Source organism: Apteryx mantelli, chromosome 1 (assembly GCF_036417845.1).
Source record: "Apteryx mantelli isolate bAptMan1 chromosome 1, bAptMan1.hap1, whole genome shotgun sequence".
NCBI classification, from domain to species: domain Eukaryota; kingdom Metazoa; phylum Chordata; class Aves; order Apterygiformes; family Apterygidae; genus Apteryx; species Apteryx mantelli.
Genome location: NC_089978.1, coordinates 96962577 through 96983380, shown reverse-complemented (window position 1 = coordinate 96983380; position 20804 = coordinate 96962577). Strand labels below are relative to the sequence as shown.

Here is a 20804-nt window from a genome sequence, read left to right as displayed (position 1 = left end):
TCAGTGCCCAAAGCCTGTCTTCAAATGTCCTGTCCTTGGTACGTGTCTGTGGGTACTCACCAGTATGTCAAGGGGGGGCAGGGGCAGAGGCAAGGACAGCTGCTCAGTCGGTTGTTTTTAGCCCACATGTTGTCCCTACTGAAGCAGCACCATGGTAAAGCGTGAACCGGGGAAGCTCACGTCTGCCATTGCAGCTCTAAGGCCACATATCCATGGCTGGGGTACATGTTGCTCTTGCCACGCTGCCAGGGACCTGCCTGCAGAGGGAATAATGCTGCGGGTTTCAATTGCATGGCGTTTGCAGGCTGGCCGGCCCGTCACATGGCAGCGCCAGCCTTTGTGGTCGTCTTCTGCTGTGCATTAGAAACAGCTGACGCCTGGGATTGCCAGACCATGGAAATTTCAACATTTCTGGAGCTCATGTGCTGAATTGCTTGTAAAAAAAGAGCAAGAATGGGGGGAAAAAAGGGTTTAGGGAAACGTTTGAATGTTTCTTCTTAAATTGTTTCCTTTTTTACTTTTATTTCATGACATTTTAGCAGTAATAGAGGACTGCATATGTCATATGAACATGTATACCACATTATGTTAAGAAGCCATGTATTTTGATTTAATGTAGCTGAAATATCACAAAAGTATATTTGTACATAAACACTTTTAGTTTTTAAAGCAGTTGCTGCTTAGTACAGATGTAAGCACTGTCTTGGGCTCTAAGTCAAAGTTTCTATTCTTTATGCTGTAATGAGCCAGCTTGCCATTTGCTCTAGAATATAAAACAAGCCTTCATGTGTACCCACTTGAGTAGTCTACAAAAGGAGTTCCAGAGTAATTCAAGGATCTTAAAATAAATGTTTTGTTTACCAGTGCGCTAAGCAATTAATTTATTTTCAAGAGGAAAGCATCAAATATTGTTTTGTTAATGATGTGCTCTGTTACAGAACACGTGACATTTTTTCTGGCCATGGTAGCAGTGTTCATTAAAAATTTTAGCTATAAAGCATATAAGATGCCGTTAAAGAAAATGATGGCATAGTTGGTTAGTATGGCACAATATGACATAACATGTGGCATACATTGATAGCAGAAACACAAAATGACTTGGCATGTTTAGTAAGACCTGGCTGCATTTGTCATCATCCTATTCTGCTACTGCTGTCATGCCATGAAATAATCTACAAATAACAACAATATATTCCTTGAAAACTATATTGCTTGAAAAATAAAAACGTATTTGAAACAGACTCTAATAAATAAACTGTTAGGTTTAAATAGCTTTTCCTTAAAGAAGACTGTTTGACAAAAATGAATCTGTCTGTCTGGTTTTATCGCACCTGTGCCAGAACAGCAGAGGAAGGATAAAAAAATCCTGTCTGCAGTCACAGCCAAAACACTGTGCTCGTCCCAGAGTCTCTGACAATAACCTGCAGCCTCAGGCAGCCGACCTCCCCCGTTATTATTTTCCTTTTCGCTGTGGCTGGTGCGGCAGCTGTACGTGTTGCCAGGAATAGGCCTGCTCCCCCTCACACGCTGGTGGAGATCAGGAATAATTCATCAGCACCCAGCTGCATTACACCACCGCCACGCAGCAGAGCAGCCCCAGTGTGGGTGCCAGGATATAAAGAGAGGTCCAATTTTGCTGCTTTGTCTTGCTCTCATAAAGTCAATGGGATTGTGGTCATGAATCTGCAGGAAATTGGAAATGACCCAATGGAACAAATGGTGCCACGTTGCCTTCAGTACAGGTGCCTTTTCAAGTCACTTCGGGGAGGGAAAAATCACGTGTCTCTAAGGTAATTCAACCTTATTGCTATTCTTTCATTGCTGATTTTCCACAAAGCTCTGCTTGTGCCCGTGAGACCCTGAGAACGACTACCAGTACAGAGACTATAAATGCTTAAGCAGGAGCCATGCTCCAGGCAACCCTTGGACTATTTACTCTGCAAAATAACCACTGTAAAAAGTGCTGGGAGGTAAAAAGAGGAGACAGCTTGGATACTGTGTTCCCACGCCCCAGAAGAAACCCCATCAGTTCGTCCATCCGGTAGAGTGGTGTTACTGAACACTTCAGTGGTGTTTGCCACATCTTCGGAAAGGTCCATCTGGAGCAGGAGTTTCGAGATAAGGCTGCTGAACTTGCTCTCTGTGGTAGAGAAAGGTTCTCTACTTGGGGTCGGGCTGTAGAAAGTGACGTTTAGCTCCACTGGGTCAAGACAGTAACCTTCTGGCGATCTGTTGTAGAGCACATCCATCAGATCGATCCCAGCTACTGAGGACGGGGAGGCACAGGGAATATCCCTGACCAGCCTATAACTCTCCATCCACTCCTTCAGCCACTCGATGCGGCAGTCGCACTCCCAGGGGTTGCGGAAGAGGTACAGCCGCCCCAGAAAGTAGACAGGATGGAAGACAGAAAAGGGCAGGGTCGTCAGGTTGTTGCTGTTCAAGTGCAAAATGACCAAGCTGGTGAGGTTTTCGAAAGCTCCTTCCTCAATGTAGCTGATCCTGTTTCGATCCAGGTAGAGGACCTCCAGCTCCACGAGGTCCCGGAACCAGGTGTTGGAAATGTTCCTGAGGAAATTGCCCCCAAGGTTGAGCATTTTCAGGCACCTCAGGCCATCGAAGGAGTTTTCTGGAAGCTCGCTGATCAAGTTGTCATTCAGGTACAGATACTCCGTCTTCTGGCAGCCCTGAAAAGCTCGCTCATGAATGACGTTTATCCTGTTGTCCTGCAGATTCAGGTATTTCAGCTTGGTCAGGCCCTGCAGAGAATTATAGGCGACTGCTTCGATCCTGTTTCTCTCCAGGTAAACGTGGGTCAAGTTCTCCATGCCCCTAATTGCACCTGGGATCCTTCGGAAATTGTTCTGGAAAAAGAAAAGCTCCTGCAGAGCAGGGAGCTCAATGAAAATCCTGTCCGGGATATTGAAAAGATTGCAGCCAGCCAGGTCCAGCCTGACGAGCCGTCTGAGGGCAGTGAAAGTCCTCAGGTGGAGATAGCGAATGTACTCGTTGTGGGCCATCTTCAGCTCGATCAAGCTGGGCAGCCCCTTGAAAGCCCCCGGGGTGATGAAGGAGATATTATTGTGGTTGAGCGACAGGGATTTGAGGGAAGGCAAAGTACCAAAGGCCCTCTCGGAGAGGAATTTAATGTTGTTTTTATCCAAGTTGATAGAGGAGGCTTCGCAAGGGAATTCACTAGGGACATGCCCCAGACTGGCTCGATCACAGAGGACAGAGCAGCTCCGCTCCTGGGTACACACACAGTTGGCCGGGCAGGATCTCACACAGGCCCACACCGCCTGGACATGGGGGACACAAAGGATAACTGCCAGAGAGGAAAGTGCCGACCCCATGGTGAAAAGGTGGGAGGAGAAAAACAGTATGTTAGTAAATGTAGTAATCATGACAGAAAAAGAAAGATTATGCTATCTTTACCTCTCTTCTATCCAGACTAATTGTCACCCTGTATTCATACACATATGCTGACAGAGGAGCTCTTGTGAAAGATTCCTAGAAATCTTCCAGTGGGATTTTTAAGCCCTCCGAGAAGGTGTCAGATCCCTTTAACTTCATCTCTTTTGAATTTTTCTCCCTAAGGGCAGGAACCATCCACACTGGAGTATTTCCCAGTGTCTCCATGATGGATGCATGCTGACAGGGACCAAGTTTGGCCAGGAGAGTAGGCAGAGATGCTCTGAAGGCCAGTAGCTGTGGATGGGTTGCACGATTTTTGGGTGGGGAAAAGGGAAGGGCAGGGTATGACAGTCTGGGAGCCGGCAGGGGAGAATAGTTAGTTGCCTGGGAACAATTAATATCCATGCTTCTTGCCTTTTTTTTTTTTCATTGTTCATTCAGACTAACACCAGAGCCAAGAGCTGGTGCAGTACCGTTACAGGAACTACCAGCTGCTAAAGATGCAGTACAGTATTTAAAAACACATTCTCACTGTGTTTTGGGTGGAAATGCATGAGGAAAGGCAAATTCAGGAACATTTTGGCGATGTTTTCTTCATGATCTCATCACAGACGAGATACTCTGCACCTCCAGCAACATTTTGCTAATTCTCAAGAGAGTCACCATGGTATCTCATACTAGATGGGAGCAACTGCTTTGTGCTTTTATCAGCCTGAAGTCCTGAAAGTGTGTGGCTGCTGTGGTTTCCTGACAAGTTAGCCCCAAGCAGGTGGATGTACAATGAGGAAGGGAAGAAGCTCTTGGAGACAAATCAAAGAACAAAAAAACCCAGCAGATATCAGCCTCCACAGAGAGACATTTTTGTGAAAAAGAAAAAAAAAAAAAAAAAGGTCTAGGCAACCAGACATCTGAGAAATAAACTTGTTAGAGAGCAAGAACTGAAAACAGATTTCATTTGATAATTGCTCTCAAAGATACCTCCTACCTGTCACTCACTGAAAAGGAAAGCCACACGAGCAAGTTCTCCATGTAGTCATTAGAAGGAAATGGTGGTATTGCTGCGTGATTTTTCTACTGCAGTTTATTGGTTCTCACAGAAGGCACAATTCTGTTTTATATTTTTATATTTCTGTTTTATATTTCAATGAGATATCATCTTTACCAACAGCCGCATGTATTTCAGCATTGCTGGGATCGTGTGATTTCTGCAGCGTGCTTGGCTAGCCCCAAGGGCCGGAAGGGCAAGGAGCTACCTCTGCCCAGCAGTCCTGCTTACTGTCTGCAAAGGGAAGCTCCCAGCAGCTGCACTGGCTCTCCCGGGCATTTGCAGTACAGCAATTGCCCACGACAGCTCTATTCTTGAGCCGCACTTTTAAAGACACTGCAGCACTTTTTTTTTTTTTGCAGCATGAGGTGATTTGCTAGGAAGCATCAGCTTCAGCAAGTGTCAATCTTTTATTTTTGTAGCTCCTAAGACTTTAATATACAGACCAAACTACAGTTTGAACCACAGTTGCTCTGCCCATTCCCATCTTTTTTAAAGGTGACCTGCATGGTACTGTATTTATGACTTTGCACTGGCTGTGGCTTCTGCATGCACTTGACTTGCAAAACCAGCTGCTGAGCAGGCCCCCATTGACATCATGTGAACCCAGGAGCCTCTCAGCATGGTTCATTTTGAACCATAGTCGTTACCAGGTGTTGAAAAAGGATTTAGATATGGGTGGAGGGAGGATCCCTGAAGGACTTCTGGTTGTGGCCTCTATCAAAATTCAGGTCCGACTCTGTCCTGTCTGAATAATTAGCAAAACAGTGACGCTTCAAGAATAAACAATAGTGAAGGACTCTGAGGGGGCAGAGGGATTTTATTAAGGTTGTCATTTTGTTTGTTTGCATGATCTTCTCTTTTTTTTTTTCCTGAACCCCTGTTTAACAAACAGCCACGGCTAAAGAAAAGCTCCCTATGTTCAGGGCCCTGGGTAGGCAGAAGGTGAGGATCCCGAGGACAAAACGGGGGACAACGCTCTGGCCTCAGGACATCTTTCTTCCCGCAGGCTGCTCAGCGGGCTGCCTCATTTGCTCCCTTTCACACCATTCCTCTTTGTTGCATGCAAACTGGGGCATACGTTTTTCATGTTTTGCAGTTGCATAAACTGAGGTCAGACAGATTAAGGATTTGCCTGGTCTGAGATCCAGAGGTCTGACTGCAGATGTCTGTCTAGAAACAACTGATGGAAATATTGCTGCTGGAACAAGAACCTGTGCATGGGCTCAGGGTGACATCCAGAGGGGCTTATGTGCATAGGCCACAGTGAGAACGTCCCAAGCCAGCTCAAAGTTTAGATACATCTACCCCAACCTCAGTTACATCTCTGGCTTGTAGAGCAGGCTCCTTCTGGGTGCTCTTGGGCAGCACGTTAGTGAGCAAGCTGCTAACAGATCCCCTCCCTGTTCGCTCTCTAATCACTCAATAAAGGAAACATCTGAACCCAAGCCATTTTCCAGCCTATTCTCCTTAAACCTTAAGCTAACATTTTTTAAAATGATTTTTAGTACTAAGGCTGGGTCTATGGCTAGTGGCATTTCACAGCACACATCCAGCTTTTCTATTTACAGGGCTATCTCTTCACATTGCGCTCTATATGGCAAGCAAACACTCAAGGACCGTCCAACTACAAGACATCCTCCAGGCAGTAGGAGCTCAGTGGAGCCCCTCAGCCCTGGAGGCTTTGTGGCAGTCTCCATCTTTATCTTGCAGAGGAAGTCTACCAAACTCCTCCATCTGGACACCACCAAACCCTTGTGAGCGCTGCTGCTCAGAGCACAGGAAAGAAAAATGCCTCTCAACTTGGCGGTGTTCAGCAGAAGGATGTCGGTCAGATCCTCTCTGTAAAACAAATTGGGAGAAGGAGTGCAGAAGTTATCAATGATGTATCATCAGGTGAAAATAGCAGGAAGCATTCCCATCTGTCCTTCCTTATTCCTTCCCCTTCCCAGAAAAGGATGTTCTTTTTGCTTTTAACACTGCGGCAGACAGGACAGCAGCTGGAACATGCCTCCAACTCACTGACACAAAGGGTTTGTGCTCAAATTAAGTATGTGTTTAAAAAAAAAAAAAAGGATGAAAACTCAGCAGTAAGATCAAGAATGTTAGCGAGATTAGGAAATGAACAAAATTCCACCAGGCATGGTTTTCTTTGCTCTTTTAAATAACACAGTAATTCAGTATTTGAAAGGAAAAGTGAGAGAACAAAAAAAACTGTTTACAGAGTTTTCAGAAGAATAAAGAAACAATGCTCGCAATAATTGAGTATTCAACCTACACCTTTCAGAACAATGTCTAATCCACTACTGGATAAAATAGAGTAAGAGTACTACTCACCATTTAAAATGATCGCAAACATTATCTTGATTATTCACTAGTGGCATTTCAGGACTGGCAGGAAAACTTGAGGGATCTAAAAGCAGACAGGGAGAGCAGAGACAGGTTTCACCCTCTGTCATTTGCCTGCATCATCTTCCCATAATAGGCTCTGTGTTTAGAAAGGAAGAGCAACAAAAAAGGCGCTCTCCCATATGGTTTCAAACTGATCAAGTCCCCAGCCCTCCACACCTTCCCGTTAAATATCTTTCTTCCACCACTGGCCTTTTCAGCAAATCCTGCAGCTTTGTGCTATTCTTTTTCACCAGCTCACCCACACCCTTCCCACCAGCTGTGCCGCAGGCATGTTCCTACCTGAGCTGTGGGAGGATCACCAGCAGTCAGAGACTGGCCATTTCCCCAAGCAGCAGGTGCTGGTACAGCACTGAACAACCAAAACTAAAATTGCCAACAGAAATCATTTAGCTACATTGCCTACCTCACCTGGCAGTGGCTGTGTCCTCCCTCCTGCTCAGGAGTCTGCCATTAGCCATATGAGTCTGTCTCGGAAGCATTGGCATTTTTTTTCTCACAAGCTATCATTTAATGGCAGGAAAATCCTCTGTATCAGAGGCAGATTAGCAGAAATGGAAGAATGTGCCTGTCCTTTAAAGCTCCAAAAGCAAAACACAGATTGCAGGCAAACCAAGCTGACTCTTCCTCCCCTCTGCCAATCTACTCTCCCCCCACCATAAAAAAAAAAAAAAAAGTCATGAATTGGACACCTGCCATTCAAAGAGCATTACTGAAAGTCATTGCGCCAGTACCTCTTATATAATGGCAGAAGAGGGTGCAGCCTAAATGTGATTATATCTGGGGGCAAGCACAGGCTTATGGTTTCAGTTAATTGAGCTCTCCAGACTGACACAGCTTAGGATGCTCGTCCCACATGTGTGCTTTCCCAGCCACGCTGAGGCCCAGCGTGGATCACGCAGTGCTCACAGGAAACCGGTGTGATTTGCTTTGCCGGGAGCTGCTCCTAAATGACACTGGTGGGTGCTCGGGCCATGCAAGTGGCAGAGCCCAGCCACACTGGGAGGAGGCCTGGTGAACGCGGGGCGGTTGCGTGGTACATGTGGTCCTGCTAACAACAGGCTCTGCCCTGCCTGCAGGCGTTTTGCTTGTGATGCTCTAGCTGGTGCATGGAAATCATCAGGCCAGTTTCTGTGCGTAATGCTATTTTAGCATTCAGGATGTGAATTGTTATTTAAAGCCTTTTCTGATACAATGACGATGGTTTCTTTGGAGAGTGGAGCTGAATAAGTGAGTTATCTCAGCCTCCCATGCCTTAGATAATTGCGTTCACCATGTCAGAGGGGAAAAATAGCTCTGCTCTTTGTTTCTAAATGAATTAAGCTGCTTTTTTCGTGAAATGAAATACCTGATTAATTTATGCTTGAGACAGCAGGACAGATTTCACTGGGATCCAGCCTCCTGCTGCTTGGCTCTTCCGGCAAATTAAAGCACCCAGCTACCGCAGTTGTATTTTGTGTTGGCTTTCCCCCAGGCTTCAGGCACCTGGCTGGCACCTCAGGAAACGTGTGCGTGTCTAATGTGGCTGGTGCTTGGGGCAGGCTGGAGGGAACGGTTTGACCCACATAGCACTGCGCGAGCCGCCAGTTCCCAGAGTCATGGGAATACCAGGGAAACCCAATTATTCTGTTTTCAAACAGAAAACCACTAGCCATTCAGATTGTGAGGAAAAAAACTGGGGGAGGGGAGGCACTGTTCCCTTCTTTTTCCCCAGCATCTACCGTACCACTAACAGTGGCAACAGCAATCTTATCTTTCGCCCGGGTGCAGACACGAGGTAGCCAAGGTGCTGAGGCAGTGGCTCAGTGAGAAGGGTACGTGGGGCTCGGGGACAATTTGGCGTGCGATCAGTCAGTAGCTCCCCAGGGACTAGACCTACTGCTTAATTTGCAAAGGTATATATATGTGTATGTATATAAAATCTGCTCATCAAAAACAAGGCAGGGCTGTTTTGCACCAAGGCACCAGATTTCTGCCCAGGCTCTCCTATGCCTCACTGCTCTTCTTTCATGGGGAACAGGCCATGAAGGACCAGAAAATCATCTACAGCGTGGCCTCCCCCAGAGAGGCAGCTCGTGGCAAAACGCTGCTCCTAAACTTTGCTCTGCAGGAGGCAGCAGCTTGTTTCTGGGCTGCCTCTCACATCCCTAAGCCAACTGGTGATACACTGGGTCTGGCACAGAGATCCCAGAGAAAAGGAGGGCGCTGGGGCCCTCCACTACCTACAGCAGAAGGGTTTGCAGGGGTTGTTAGCCCGAGGGGGGAGAGCCCACCGTGGACGTATGTACCTCAGCAGTTGCACTGGCGGGGGAGGACCAGCAGCAGTAGGTGTCTACTGCGAAGCAAGCAGCATTGAAGTTAATAACGTCACTGAAACAGGCTTCAGCACGAGCCCACGGTTCAGCTGGAGGAAGGCTGGTAGCACATCTCCGCGAGCAGCTGCTGCGGGCAGCCACGCTGCAGACGAGTGCAGACGTTATTAGCTTCTGCGGGAGTGTTACAGCAGGTGCTTCTGGCAGCGGTGCTGGCCTCAGCGTCCCACACGCATGGCTTGCGCGTGGCTATAGCTGGCCTGGAGGGGCAAGTCTGGCCTTGTGCCTTTTCTACCGGGGCTGGAGGAAACAGGGAGTGTTTTCTGCCTGGTCGGAGGCACTGCTACCCACAGCCTCCGGAGTCACCCTGGGGTGGGGAGCAGCTCTCAAGCCATGCTGGCAAGTCAGGAGCTCCTAAGCGGCCACCAGCAGCTCCCAGGCTTGCAGCATCATATTTGTGTCCCCTCCTGGCATGAACCTACGTGCACATCCAGAGCACAGCGCTGAAAAGCTGCAATTATCCCCTCACCTTCACGGCGGCGAAGCAGCTGGGTCTGAGGTCACAGCCTTTGGGAAACTCCTCTGCCGCTGCCGGCAGCCGGCCCACAGCGAGCATTGCTACATGGGCGGCAGGGGCAGGGCACTGCGGTAGCACCCAGCTGGCCACCCTGGCTATTTTCCTGATAGCCCCTGGGCCCTGAAATGGCATGGCAATGTGAGAAAGAGGCCTCCTAAGAAGTTTCTAGTCTTCTTAGGTTAAAAAACAAACAAACAAACAAAAAAAACCCCTTAAATTTAAATACCAGAAGGTAAATAAGAGAGGCTTCAATTTATTTTTAAAAGAAACAACGTTAGGCTTTAAACCACACCGCAGCATTTTTCAGAGCCTGACTCATAACCAGTTAATGCTTAGGTTGAAAACACTGCCAGCAGTAAGTGCTGGGAAGGCCACTGTGGCTGCTGGGCAAAAAGCAGATGCCGAAGTTACATACTTTGCTCCTGCAACTGTGCACTGTGAAATTTTTTTTTTTTCCCCACCAGCTCTTCATGACGAATTGCCCCGGCCTTTTTAACCCCTGGGAAACTCAGAGGAGCCAGAGGTCAGTGTAGCAGTGGACCTAGTAGCGAGGCTGCACTGCCGTTACCAAAAAAAAAAAAAAGTGTGTTTATACCTCACCGTCCACAGAAAGAATCTAGAGCATTTGGCCATGGCCTGGGAGCAGCCGCTTCACTGCTGCGGTGTGCGCTGGTGACGTGCGCTGGTGACACGCGCCTCCGTCCAGCTTCAACAGCTGGCTGGCGGCGGGCAGAAGCGATCCTCCCCAGGTAAAAGCCCGCACATACTCCGTGCAAGGCCACTCCTCATTTTCTTCGTGTCAGGCAGCATCTCGTTTGACAGCATGCCCTAGGTTGGTTAAGGAGCCAAATGGGGCTCCTATCTCCAGAAAAAAGCACTGACGCCATTTAAAATGCACACTGGCCACCACTTCTTGCACTGGTTCAGCTGCCCGCTAAAATATCTCCTTTACTTTCGAAGGTCAGCTGTAAAAACAGCTGGTGGGAATCTTCTCAGCTAACTGAAGGTGAGAGACCTTCTTTCTGATCTGCTTTAGCCACCTACCTGCGGGCACCTGAATGGGCCTCAGAAGTGCCCATTTTTGTCCATTGAGGCTAAAGAGAGTTCAGCATGTGGGACTCAGAGGAGGTGTCCACACTGGAGATGCCAGCACTGGGTCAGCTGGATGCCAAGTGGCCACTTCCAGCCAAATGCTGTGCCTCCTTAAGGCAGTGAAGAGGCAGAGCTGCTTGCATGACTGCAGTGGTTTAACATCTTTGCTCCGGTGGTTTTTATTTTATTTTTTTTACAGAGTGCTCACATTTGTGGGACTAGTGCGTGGCTGTGAGGTTCCTGCACTACAGACGTTTTCATCCTCTCCACCCGCCCCCGACTAGCCACAGTCCTTGGTTTCCTGAGCTTCTGTAATAGCAGCTACAGCTGCTACAGCTTGGTGCATACTTCCCTCTTCTCACAGCAGCAGCTGTATAGCACATCGGACCCTTTCCTGTGCACATAATCACTGTGGTGACCTTCAAAGAAAACAAAATATTTGCCTCGGTATTTCTTGCTTGGGTTCCCAATGTTGGTTTTGTCCCCTGGGCCCTGAGTTATGTGTAAAGTTACCTAACTTGTGCACATAGCTGCAGACAGCAAATGCTTGGGTCTGGAATAAAGACACATATAATTCTGTGTGGTGAGGGCTGCTGTGCTTTAAATGGACAGAAGAGATCAGTACAGTAGGTTTGGATTTTGCAAAACTAGTAGGATTTTTTTTTTTAATTTTTAGAAAGCCATCAGTGCAGCTTGTCACTGGGCACGCTGGGGAATCAGGCAGGTCCTGGCCCAGAAGGTCAAGCCTGGGGCTGGAGGGGGGGATTTCAGGGCCAAGGGTATCCCATAACTGCTTTGCTAGAAGCTGCTTGCTGGATACTTCAACTGCAACTACCTTGGCATCATGCAGTTGTCATGTCCTCAGTCACTTAGGCCATTACAGGGTCCTAACCAATGTCCTAAACAACCTGAGACACAGCTCTGTGTATGAGGCAGCTGCCCTCATCTGCAGCTTCCAAGGACATGTAAGATGTGATTGCAGCACGGCCTAGATAACCTCCAAAAATAAAATAGTGCTGATGCACGCTCAATAGTTGCTGCTTACAGGACATGCAGAAATAGCTGAAGAATCAACCAAGCCTTCAATTGAGCAACAAGGAATTAAGACCCTTTCCCTCGCTCAGGAGAGTGGGTGTCTTTTCTTCTGCAGGCTGGGCTTCATTTTTAGCTGGACTGAGTCTCAGGCCCCCAATCTCTGTTCAGGCATTGAGCTCCAGAGGACATTAGTTGCATGCTGCAGTCACTGGCTTGGATTTGTGTCCGGGCCCCAGCGGCCCCGGCAGCCCTTGCCTGAGTCATCGCTTCCCACGATGAGCCCCGTCAACAGCCCCAGCTCTGCCCGCCATAGTCAGAGCCCGTGGGACTTGCTAACCAGCCAGGGCCATCCCTGACTGCCACACTTTCTTAAAAGCCCTGCTTATTTGCAGAAATGCACTTACTCCTTCAGAGAGACCCAGGAGTGCACTGGGCGAGCAACACTTGGGGCTGCTGAGTGCTGCCCCAGCACTTTGCAAGGCAACGCGGCTTGCAGCAGCTGTGGCTGCAGCCCGGGAAAGAGCTGAATTCATAAAGAAAAGGTTGGGTGCCTGCATTTGAATTCTTCAAAAACAAATTCCTCTCACCCTGCAGACCAGCTTGGCTTTTCTGGCACCTAGTTCCCATTAGCAGCCGCTGCTAAGCGTCTGTATTTGTGCGGCTGGACATATGCAAAGCTAAGTCTTGGTCAGATGCCTGGCAAGATGTGGCAGCCTGGAGAAGAGCCCGCTACATGGTGCTGTGAACGCGGTGCAGGCCCAGGTTTCGGTACTGTCTGCTGCAGCCTCACAGCCCCTTCAAACCACACCAGCAGCAGCCACCACTTTCCCTTTCGCCACCAGTGATGTCCCCAGGTCCTCTCACCCCGTGGTGGCGCAAGCACTCACGCAACCCAGCCGCAAGCTGTGACTGTGAACTGATGGATCTAGGTGAAAAATCATTATTTTTTTCTGCTGCTCTGCTGCTGGGTTGATTTTCCTGCGCCAGTATGACTTCCCCGGCTGGGTTGGTTGCAGAGGGATGGGGTGGCAGCCGGCGCAGGAGCTGCGGGGTGGCTGGGACGACAGCCGAGTCCCTCCTTGCTGACTGGGCTTGGCGATGGGAAGGGATTGCTGGGGTGATCCCCATCTCAGGAGCCCAGCTCCTTCCCTCATCCCAGGTTTGGGGGAGAGGAGAGAGCGAGGGAGCAGAGACGGAGAGATCTAAGAGGCAGAAAACAACCAAACTGGAGGACCCCCCCAGCTACCTGAGTCAGGTAAAGCCCCTGCATTTGAAACCCCTGTCCAAGGGCCCCATGGTGGTCTCCTCTCCCTCCTTTGATGTTAAGTGAACTCAGCAGGACCTGGGGCCCTCCTTGTGCCAGCAAGTCCCAGAAAAACCTGGTAAGTGCCAGGGAACAAGGTTTTCTTATTTCCCTGCCCGCCTGGACTCCAGCAGTGGCAGAGCCACCCAACAGGCGACTACTGGTGTAATGAGAGCGCGGGCCATGCTCAGCACGCTGCGATGGCCAAACCCAGCCTGAGCGTGGAGGAGCCCGATGGCCGCCTCGCTGCAGAGCTGGGCTGGCAGCAGACCACCTGAAGGGGTAACGCCGGGGGACCATCTTCATCCTCCTCTTTCTCTTGTTTCATTAGCTTCCCTTCCTTAACCTCCCCTGGGCCTGCCTCCCTTTGCACGACGGCTGTCCTGTGCCATGTTCTTTGCTGCAAGTGGCTTTTTGGTGGCTACTCCTTGCCCAGCACTGCTGCTGGCCTCCTCGTCTCACCCCTGCCTCGGGGCCAGGCTGTGAAAAAAGGTCTTTTGCCTCAGCTGCAAAGTTGCAATGGTAATTTCCCCACCTGACTAATGCTTCTGAAACCCAAGCAACAATAAGCACTCCATAATGCACAGCAGCCGTACTTGCCTGTTAATAGTATAATGTATAATGTAAAAATATAATTCTGTTGCCTGTCAAAGATGCCGACAGATACAAAAGAAACCAATCGTCAAACCACAAATAAATTTGAGTAACATAACGATCAGTGTGCTAACCAGAAGGTTTGAGCAGTATATACTTACAGGTGATCTGGAAAAGTTATTAAATGAATTTATCATGCCTTCCTGAGCACATATTCAACATGGAAACGCATTCACTAAATGCACAAACCCAGATCAGTTAAAAGACTTGGCTGTAAACACAAGTAAGAGAATTTACTGCACAAAACTGTTCATTATGGCTGAGCCCCCCCTTCCAGGTAACATGTGTTACAGTACAAATTACCCTGTCCTAATTTCACTGGTTCCCCTTCTAGCAAAGGAAACAGGCACAAGAAAGTCTCCAGGGCTCCTTCCCACAGCTGTGCTAGTGAAAGCTTTCTGCAATGGCACAGCCCACGGAAACTGAGTGGGACGAACCACTGAGAAAGGATGTGTCATGGCTAAGGGACCCAGAAACTCAGGGAGACCCAAGGTGAAGAGCATGAGCCTCCGCTGGAGCCCCTGGCACTGCTCCAGGGCGTACAGGAGGGGAAATGGTGCGGCCCCCCCCGGGAGCCGCTTGCACAGCTGGCAGCGGCGGTCGGCCGTGGTGCTTTTCCCAGGATGCGGCAGGGTTTGTCTGCAACAGGTTTAGATACTCCAGCTCAAGTCAAGCATTACTTAATGCTCAGACAACCACAATCTCATGCATGCACAGTTTTCTCATTGGTCTAAAATAGAAGATTACAGCTCTCAGTGTTTGGGGGAGGGAGAGTCTCTACACCTGTATAAGCCCTGGCATGGCCACAGTGGTAGAGGTGTGACATAGCTCATGTTGTTATTACCTTTCATATAAGACTAAGGTGCGCCCATTAATATAAGCTCTTACACCGACATATGCTGTTTGCCACTCTTTCCCTGCCTGTGATTTTTATGAGCAGCTGATAGCTCCCCGCAGCAGATCCCCCAACACAAGGGGTGGTATCTGTGCATCACAGAAGGACAGCACTTCTGCCCACACAAAACACTGTTTCCTGCTGGCTGTAGGAGACTAAGGCACCTGAGGGAGAAGAGGTGCAACAGCTTTTTTCTAAGACTTGGGTCAACAGCAACCAGAGGAAATAACTCCTAGGCAGCAAGGCAAATACTGCACTCCTGGATAAGGGCTGAGCCGATTCCCAAGCCTAGCAACAGGCAACTCGAAGGCAAAGCTCTCCTCCCACCAGCTCAATAGCAGCCAGGCTGCAGCCTGCAAATCTCTTAACCATTTCTACGCTGCACTGCAGCCCACCCCGTGATGCTGTGCAGGCTGCACTGGCTTAGCGGGAGCCTGCAGAAGAAGGGTGAGGAACACCCTCCGTTGCATTTGTCGGGGGAGCTGGGTTAGCAACAGCTGTACTCTAGCAAGAAGTGTGTTTGTGCTTGTTTGAGTCACCGGGCCTGCTTTGAGTTATAACAGAGAGCAGGGAACATCTGTGCATGGTGGGAAAGGAAAAACAAACCAAGAGCTAGACACCGTGGATACCAGGCAGAGGGACGGGAAGACGCTGCAGAAATGTATTGATCGAGCTGAGCTGTAGGAAATGCAAAGCCACACAACATTAAAAATAAATCACACCAGAGCTCTGCACGACACCTCAGTCCTTAAAAAAAAAAAAAAGAAAGAAAGAAATTTGTTCTACCCAGGATTTCTCACTTATGGTTACTATTTCCTTTTGATTTAGGCAGAGCTTTCAAGCCTCTCCTTGGCAACTCGTGGCGTGGTGCTGGGGACACACATTTAACACGTGGCAGGGAGGCGGGGAAGGGTCCCTGCAACGACAGGATCAGACCAGCGGCCGCCGTCCCCTTCCCTCCCCGGATCAGGCTGTACCCCTCGCCCCATGCATGGCTCTGCCTCTGGGCCACCTGCTCCTGCTGCCCCCTGCTCCGCACCTACCTGGAGAGCCGCATCCTCTGCCCCACCTGCTCCAGCGGTGCTGCAAGACCCCCAAAACGCATCCGTCCACTCCCTCCTGGGCACGTGGCCCTCAGGCTCCTTCGGCAGCAGCCCGTCCGCATGTGCTCCCATCTGAGCGCCAAGGGCTCACAGATATGCAGAAGCGCTTGCCCTGCCCTTCAAGTGGACAGGAAAACTTTGCTGCTTGGGGCTGCTGCTGTGATTTTTAGCAGCGCAACTCCGAAACTGCAGAACAAGGGGTAGCTCATGGGAGTGATGACTTTAGGCACCAAACTAAGACACCCTCTGTCCATTAGCGTAGTTTGAGGCTCGGTAGGTAACTTCGACAGAGCATCTCGTGGGATCTGAGGAGCTCCTCCAGGGCGACCAGCTGGCCCTTGTGGGCCGCAGGCTGCCTGTTGGCCTCTAGCTGAAGGGCTGAGGCATCAGGCCTTGCAGCACACTTTGCTCTTTCCGGGCTTGACAGGCAGCAGCATTCGCAGAGGAACAGGACAGGCAGCGACATGGTAGAGCAAGGCCAGTTCGCGCTTGCCCAGCAAAGCCCCGTGCTGGGCACACCTTCCCTCCCGGGGAACCCTTTGGGGCTGTGCCGGGCAGCCCAAACCTGTGTGTGGGTGGCTCTGTTCACACCTGAGCCACCTAAAGGAGTAGGCATTAGCCAGGAGATGTCAGCAGCCCTTAAATGAAGGGCCCTTAGGTGGTGAAATACGTGCGAGGCTCTGGATGTTTGAGCCACCAAGGCACAAAAGCATGTGGGGAGTCTGGAGGCTGAGGGAGGTCTAAGCATTACATTTATTTAAGCATCTAAAGCGCCTGCATTTCCATTTAAAAAAAAAAAAGGCTCCTAGGCATTTCTCTTTCCTCCGTCACGCCTGTGCATGACCGACCAGCCCAGACCGAACATACTCAGAGTTAGCTGCCATTCAGGCATTACTCACAGACCCAGTGTGCCTCCACCTATTTCTCCTGCAGAGCCCAACCCAGCGGCCGCGCTCAAGGAGAGCAGCCTCTGGGGCAAGCAGCCCTGACCTCCATCCTAGATGAGCTCTGCTTCTGCCTGCGTCTGAAACAGCCCTGGTCCGAGCAGCATCGTCCTTTGCTGCTGCAGATGTCTGATTCAGGCACCCACGTGTCCCAGAGCATCTCTGCAGGGTCAGGCTCCGTGTCAAAACTTGTGCTCGCTTTCCTGTAAACAGCAGTAGGTGCTGGCATTACCCAACGTTTACATATACAATCAGCAGGGTTTTTGAGCCTGACTAAGAAGTCAGTCTGCTTTGCACTGTCTGAGGAGAGGCAAACCCACACCATCCTCCCCCCTAAAGAAGCGCCCCAACAACATAAGCTACAGGCCAGCAGGGATGAAAAGGGGACTATCCCCCCCTCCTGTTGAAACGATGACACTGTGCAGCAAAATTAATAAATAACGTCAGGAGGCTTCTGTGTGGCAGAAGCAGACACTGAAGGAGGAGACAGGGTTTTGCAAACACATCCGGTGGGGGGAGGCATTGCCTTCTGTTTCCTGGACAGCTTCTGCATTTTGCAGTCAACTGTTCTGTGGATAAAAATGCAGAAGCAGAGTCCAGACCCCAAGAAAAGTCCCCCATCCCCCATCCCCATCCACTTTCACGCCTTTGCAGCCAGCCCTCAGTGCATGCAGCCCCTCTCAAGGTCAGTACACTCGTGGCCGTGTGCCTGACAAAAACTGAAGTAGATTAAAAAATATCTATCTATCAAGGCCCACAGACCTTGGGCACCAGGGGAGCAGAAGCTGCAAAAGTCAAAGTGCTCGAGTAGAAGTAAGTTCTGGTTTTGGTACTCACATCCGTTTCGTCTCCGCCAGGTCCATGGGAAGTGCGTAGCAGAGATGGGGAAGGAACCGAGAGCTCCCAAAGGTCCCTCTGACACCCTCCGCTTGTGGCCTTCACTGTAAGAGCACCTTTCTTCCCACACACGAAAGAAGAAGTTCAGCACAAACCCAAATCCAGAGCTATACGTGTCTTCGCTTTTGAACAAATCTGACATAAGGCAAGAAAGCTTAAGTGGAGCCTAGAAGAGCACTCATTACCAAACAGAAAATTAACAGGTAATTAGTCTCTAATGTGAGCTAATCATTTCTAGGAGAGGAATAAATTAAACGGGGGAATTAAATCACCAAGAATTTGCAAAGTGACCAGTTCTGCTGGGATTCAGTTAATTACCTATCTGCTAATCATGGCAGCTTCATTTTCTTCTCCTTTGGACACAAAAGGAAAGGCAGCGAGCAGCAGCTTAGCAGTGTGCTTTCCCCTCCCAGAAACTGCAGTCGGAGACGCCTGCACCTTACCCTCATTCTTAACCTTTTTCCTTGGCAAATCCTGACCAGATGAAAAACAAAAGCCACAAGTAAAGCACTGATGAAAAGCAGCTGTTAAAAAAAAAAAAAAAAAAAAGGTAAGCAAGCAAGAAGGAAGTTTCCTTTACATAAATGGTTCCTAGGGTGATGACTCACCTTCCTGCCCTAGTTCAACACCAAACAGGAATAAATGATATAATGGACTAGAGTCAAAGTCCAGTGCCAATACCAGCGCTCTTCAGCAAAGCGCTCTTACAGCGAGTCAAGGTGGCATAAAAGTGTCCCTCATTTCCACAAACACATATATTTTTGGAAAAAAAAGATCTCATCTCACTGGGATGTTGGTTAGGTTCACGCTGTTCCTCAAGCCCGAGCTGTGAAAGAGTGGGTGAGCCAGTGCCACAGTCCTTAATAAACCCAGGTCTGTACAGCACCCTGTCGCCCAGCAGCACAAATGTATTCCCGGCTGGATGCGGGCATGCAACCTCCTTTCTGTCAAATTAGCCAGGGCAGTGTTTATGGCAGCGTCATGCTTTTATGACAGCTCAGTGCCAGCTGCCGGAAGAGAGATGATACCCAATCTCCTGGAAACGCAGCGCCGCGTGGACAGCAAACACCTGACCTGCCATAAAGCCTGCCAGCACAAAAATAACTTCTCAGAAACACTTGAACACGCCTGAACAAGCCGGGGGAGCCAGCACTGGGTCAGTACTTGGCACCGCAGGGCTGCAGCGTTCTGGCTCCAGCCCTGCATCCGAGGCCCTAAATTTGGATGTGCTGCATCTTCAAACCGCCGCCAGAGTTCAGCTTTCAGCGGTGATGTTGCCTTACACAATCACACGCCCAGCGCAGCGGCAGCCCTCCTGGGTGGAAAAACAACCCCAAGCACAGGCGCCGGGGGCACTTCAGGGCAGTGACTCACTGCCGGCACCCATGGCGGGTGGTGCTCCAAAAGCGAAATACCAGGGCCGGGGCTGGGTGCACCTGAACGGGGCAGTTAAATTGCCTCCCCGGTGATGCACAGGCTGTGTTTTCGCACGGTGGGACAGAGGTGAAAGCAGGGAAACTGGAAGCTTGTGGTTCTCTCAGGAAACGAAACTCACTATTGCTGGTTCGGAAAACAGTTCTCTGAGCTTTCGGATTGTCCCTGATACTGCATGTACTTGCTGTGGTAACACAGCCTGACGGCTCTGAGAAATTTCATGGTTTATGCTTAAATAATCATAATAACAATAACAAGGCAGAGCATGAAAGATGTCAGTCTGTGTTAGCGAGCTCACGTTACAGAACAAAATATCCTCTCCTGGAACATGCTGGGCCTTATGCAGATTCAACTTCTAGGGCTGACGCAAATGCTGTAAAAACAACTGTGAGTCATAGAATAAAATCACATAATTCCCTAAAGCCAAATAAGGACAAAACTCAGCCCACGCAGCTCTGACTTCCCACTTTCTTAGTAATAATAATTCTGTTTATCTTCCCCTCTAAAAGATACCATTCCCCTCATTCTCATGGCAAATCCTCTGTCTCCTATCACTCAAACTTAGAGTCTGTGCATCATCTTTGTAAACACCAAGGTCCCGTCCTAGCATCTGCAAGGTCTGATGCCTGTGATAAATGCCTTGGGAGTCTCTTTGCTAATTGGTACAAAGTTCTCCAGAGGAATCGGGATGACATTCTCCCAGGCTGTCTGTATTTCTATTTTGATGTTGTTTTTTCACCAAGATTTCATTTACAACCAGTCAGAGACAGGCTTGAGAATTTTATAAATGTAGCCCCCATGCAAAGAGCACGTAATGCCTTAAGTCTTTAGAATGCTTTCTAATTTCATAATACAATCTAAATACATTGCTTCAGCACCAGATTTCCCATGCCCCAGACTGGGAAAAGGCCTTGCGCAAAGTCTTATGGTATGTAAATAAACCCTTCGGCCTTTATCTATAACTGCTGTAAATCATGATCACTCTTTGGCAGTCGTTTTGCATCAGCAACTGCAGAGTTTTCTGCTTTGAAACCTAAAAAATATTAATACAGTGGGAGAGGGAAGAAGAGTTGTATGTAAAAAACCAGATGCATCTACAGTGTGCGTGAACGTATCATTTTACTTATTTTCAGCTTTCTCATTTTTCCTTCTCCTTGACTGGCAGCATCTGAGGAAGTTAGAGACACATGAGAGCTGAGTGACTATGGTGGAAGTACAGATTGTCATATTTGCATGGTAATGAAGCATAAGCTTGATTTAACTGTAAAGCAAATGAGAGCTATTTGTGTCCTTGCTAGTTAGCAACAACTACGTCTCTTTAGGGTCTAGTCCAGAAGATCCTGCAACATACCCCTGCCTTCACATTTTGCAAAGTCAAGCCTCTCCAAGCAGGTGATGATGCCCAGAAGTAGCTGTTTGGGTATTGCCACTGCCCGATGATTGAACATTGTTATATACATGTGCCCAAGTTAGAGCTGCACGCACTCCTGGGGACTGAAGCCATTCAAATAGCGAAGGAAAGATGCACCTTAGGGGCGGTATTCAGGAATCGGAAAGCACGAACTGTGCTGTGGCCTACCAGCCCTGTAACTCGTACCTGCACCGCTCGCCGCATGCGGCAGCTTCAGCCTTTGGCCTGCTGTGTGGCCATCCCTCCTCCTCCTCGCCCTACCCGGTGTCTCCCAAGCTA

The 20804-nt window shown here is 49.2% G+C and overlaps 1 protein-coding gene across 2 annotated transcripts; it reads right to left on the bottom strand.

The window, feature by feature from the left end:
- Positions 1-1915: 1915 nt before the first annotated feature.
- Positions 1916-18282, bottom strand: NYX (nyctalopin). 2 transcript variants are annotated; one of them, XM_067289749.1, is made up of 4 exons: positions 18124-18282; positions 17621-17815; positions 6797-6872; positions 1916-3325 (listed from the first exon to the last, which is right to left on the bottom strand). In XM_067289749.1, exons 3-4 carry the CDS (start codon positions 6816-6818, stop codon positions 1929-1931), a joined length of 1419 nt encoding a protein of 472 aa, XP_067145850.1. In that variant the 5' UTR covers positions 6819-6872; positions 17621-17815; positions 18124-18282; the 3' UTR covers positions 1916-1928. The 2 variants fall into 2 exon arrangements, 1 of the variants encoding a protein (XP_067145850.1); XR_010883163.1 differs by lacking the exons at positions 1916-3325; positions 6797-6872; positions 18124-18282 and adding an exon at positions 16621-16986 and having other exon boundaries at positions 17621-17917.
- Between the last annotated feature and the right edge of the window lie 2522 nt (positions 18283-20804).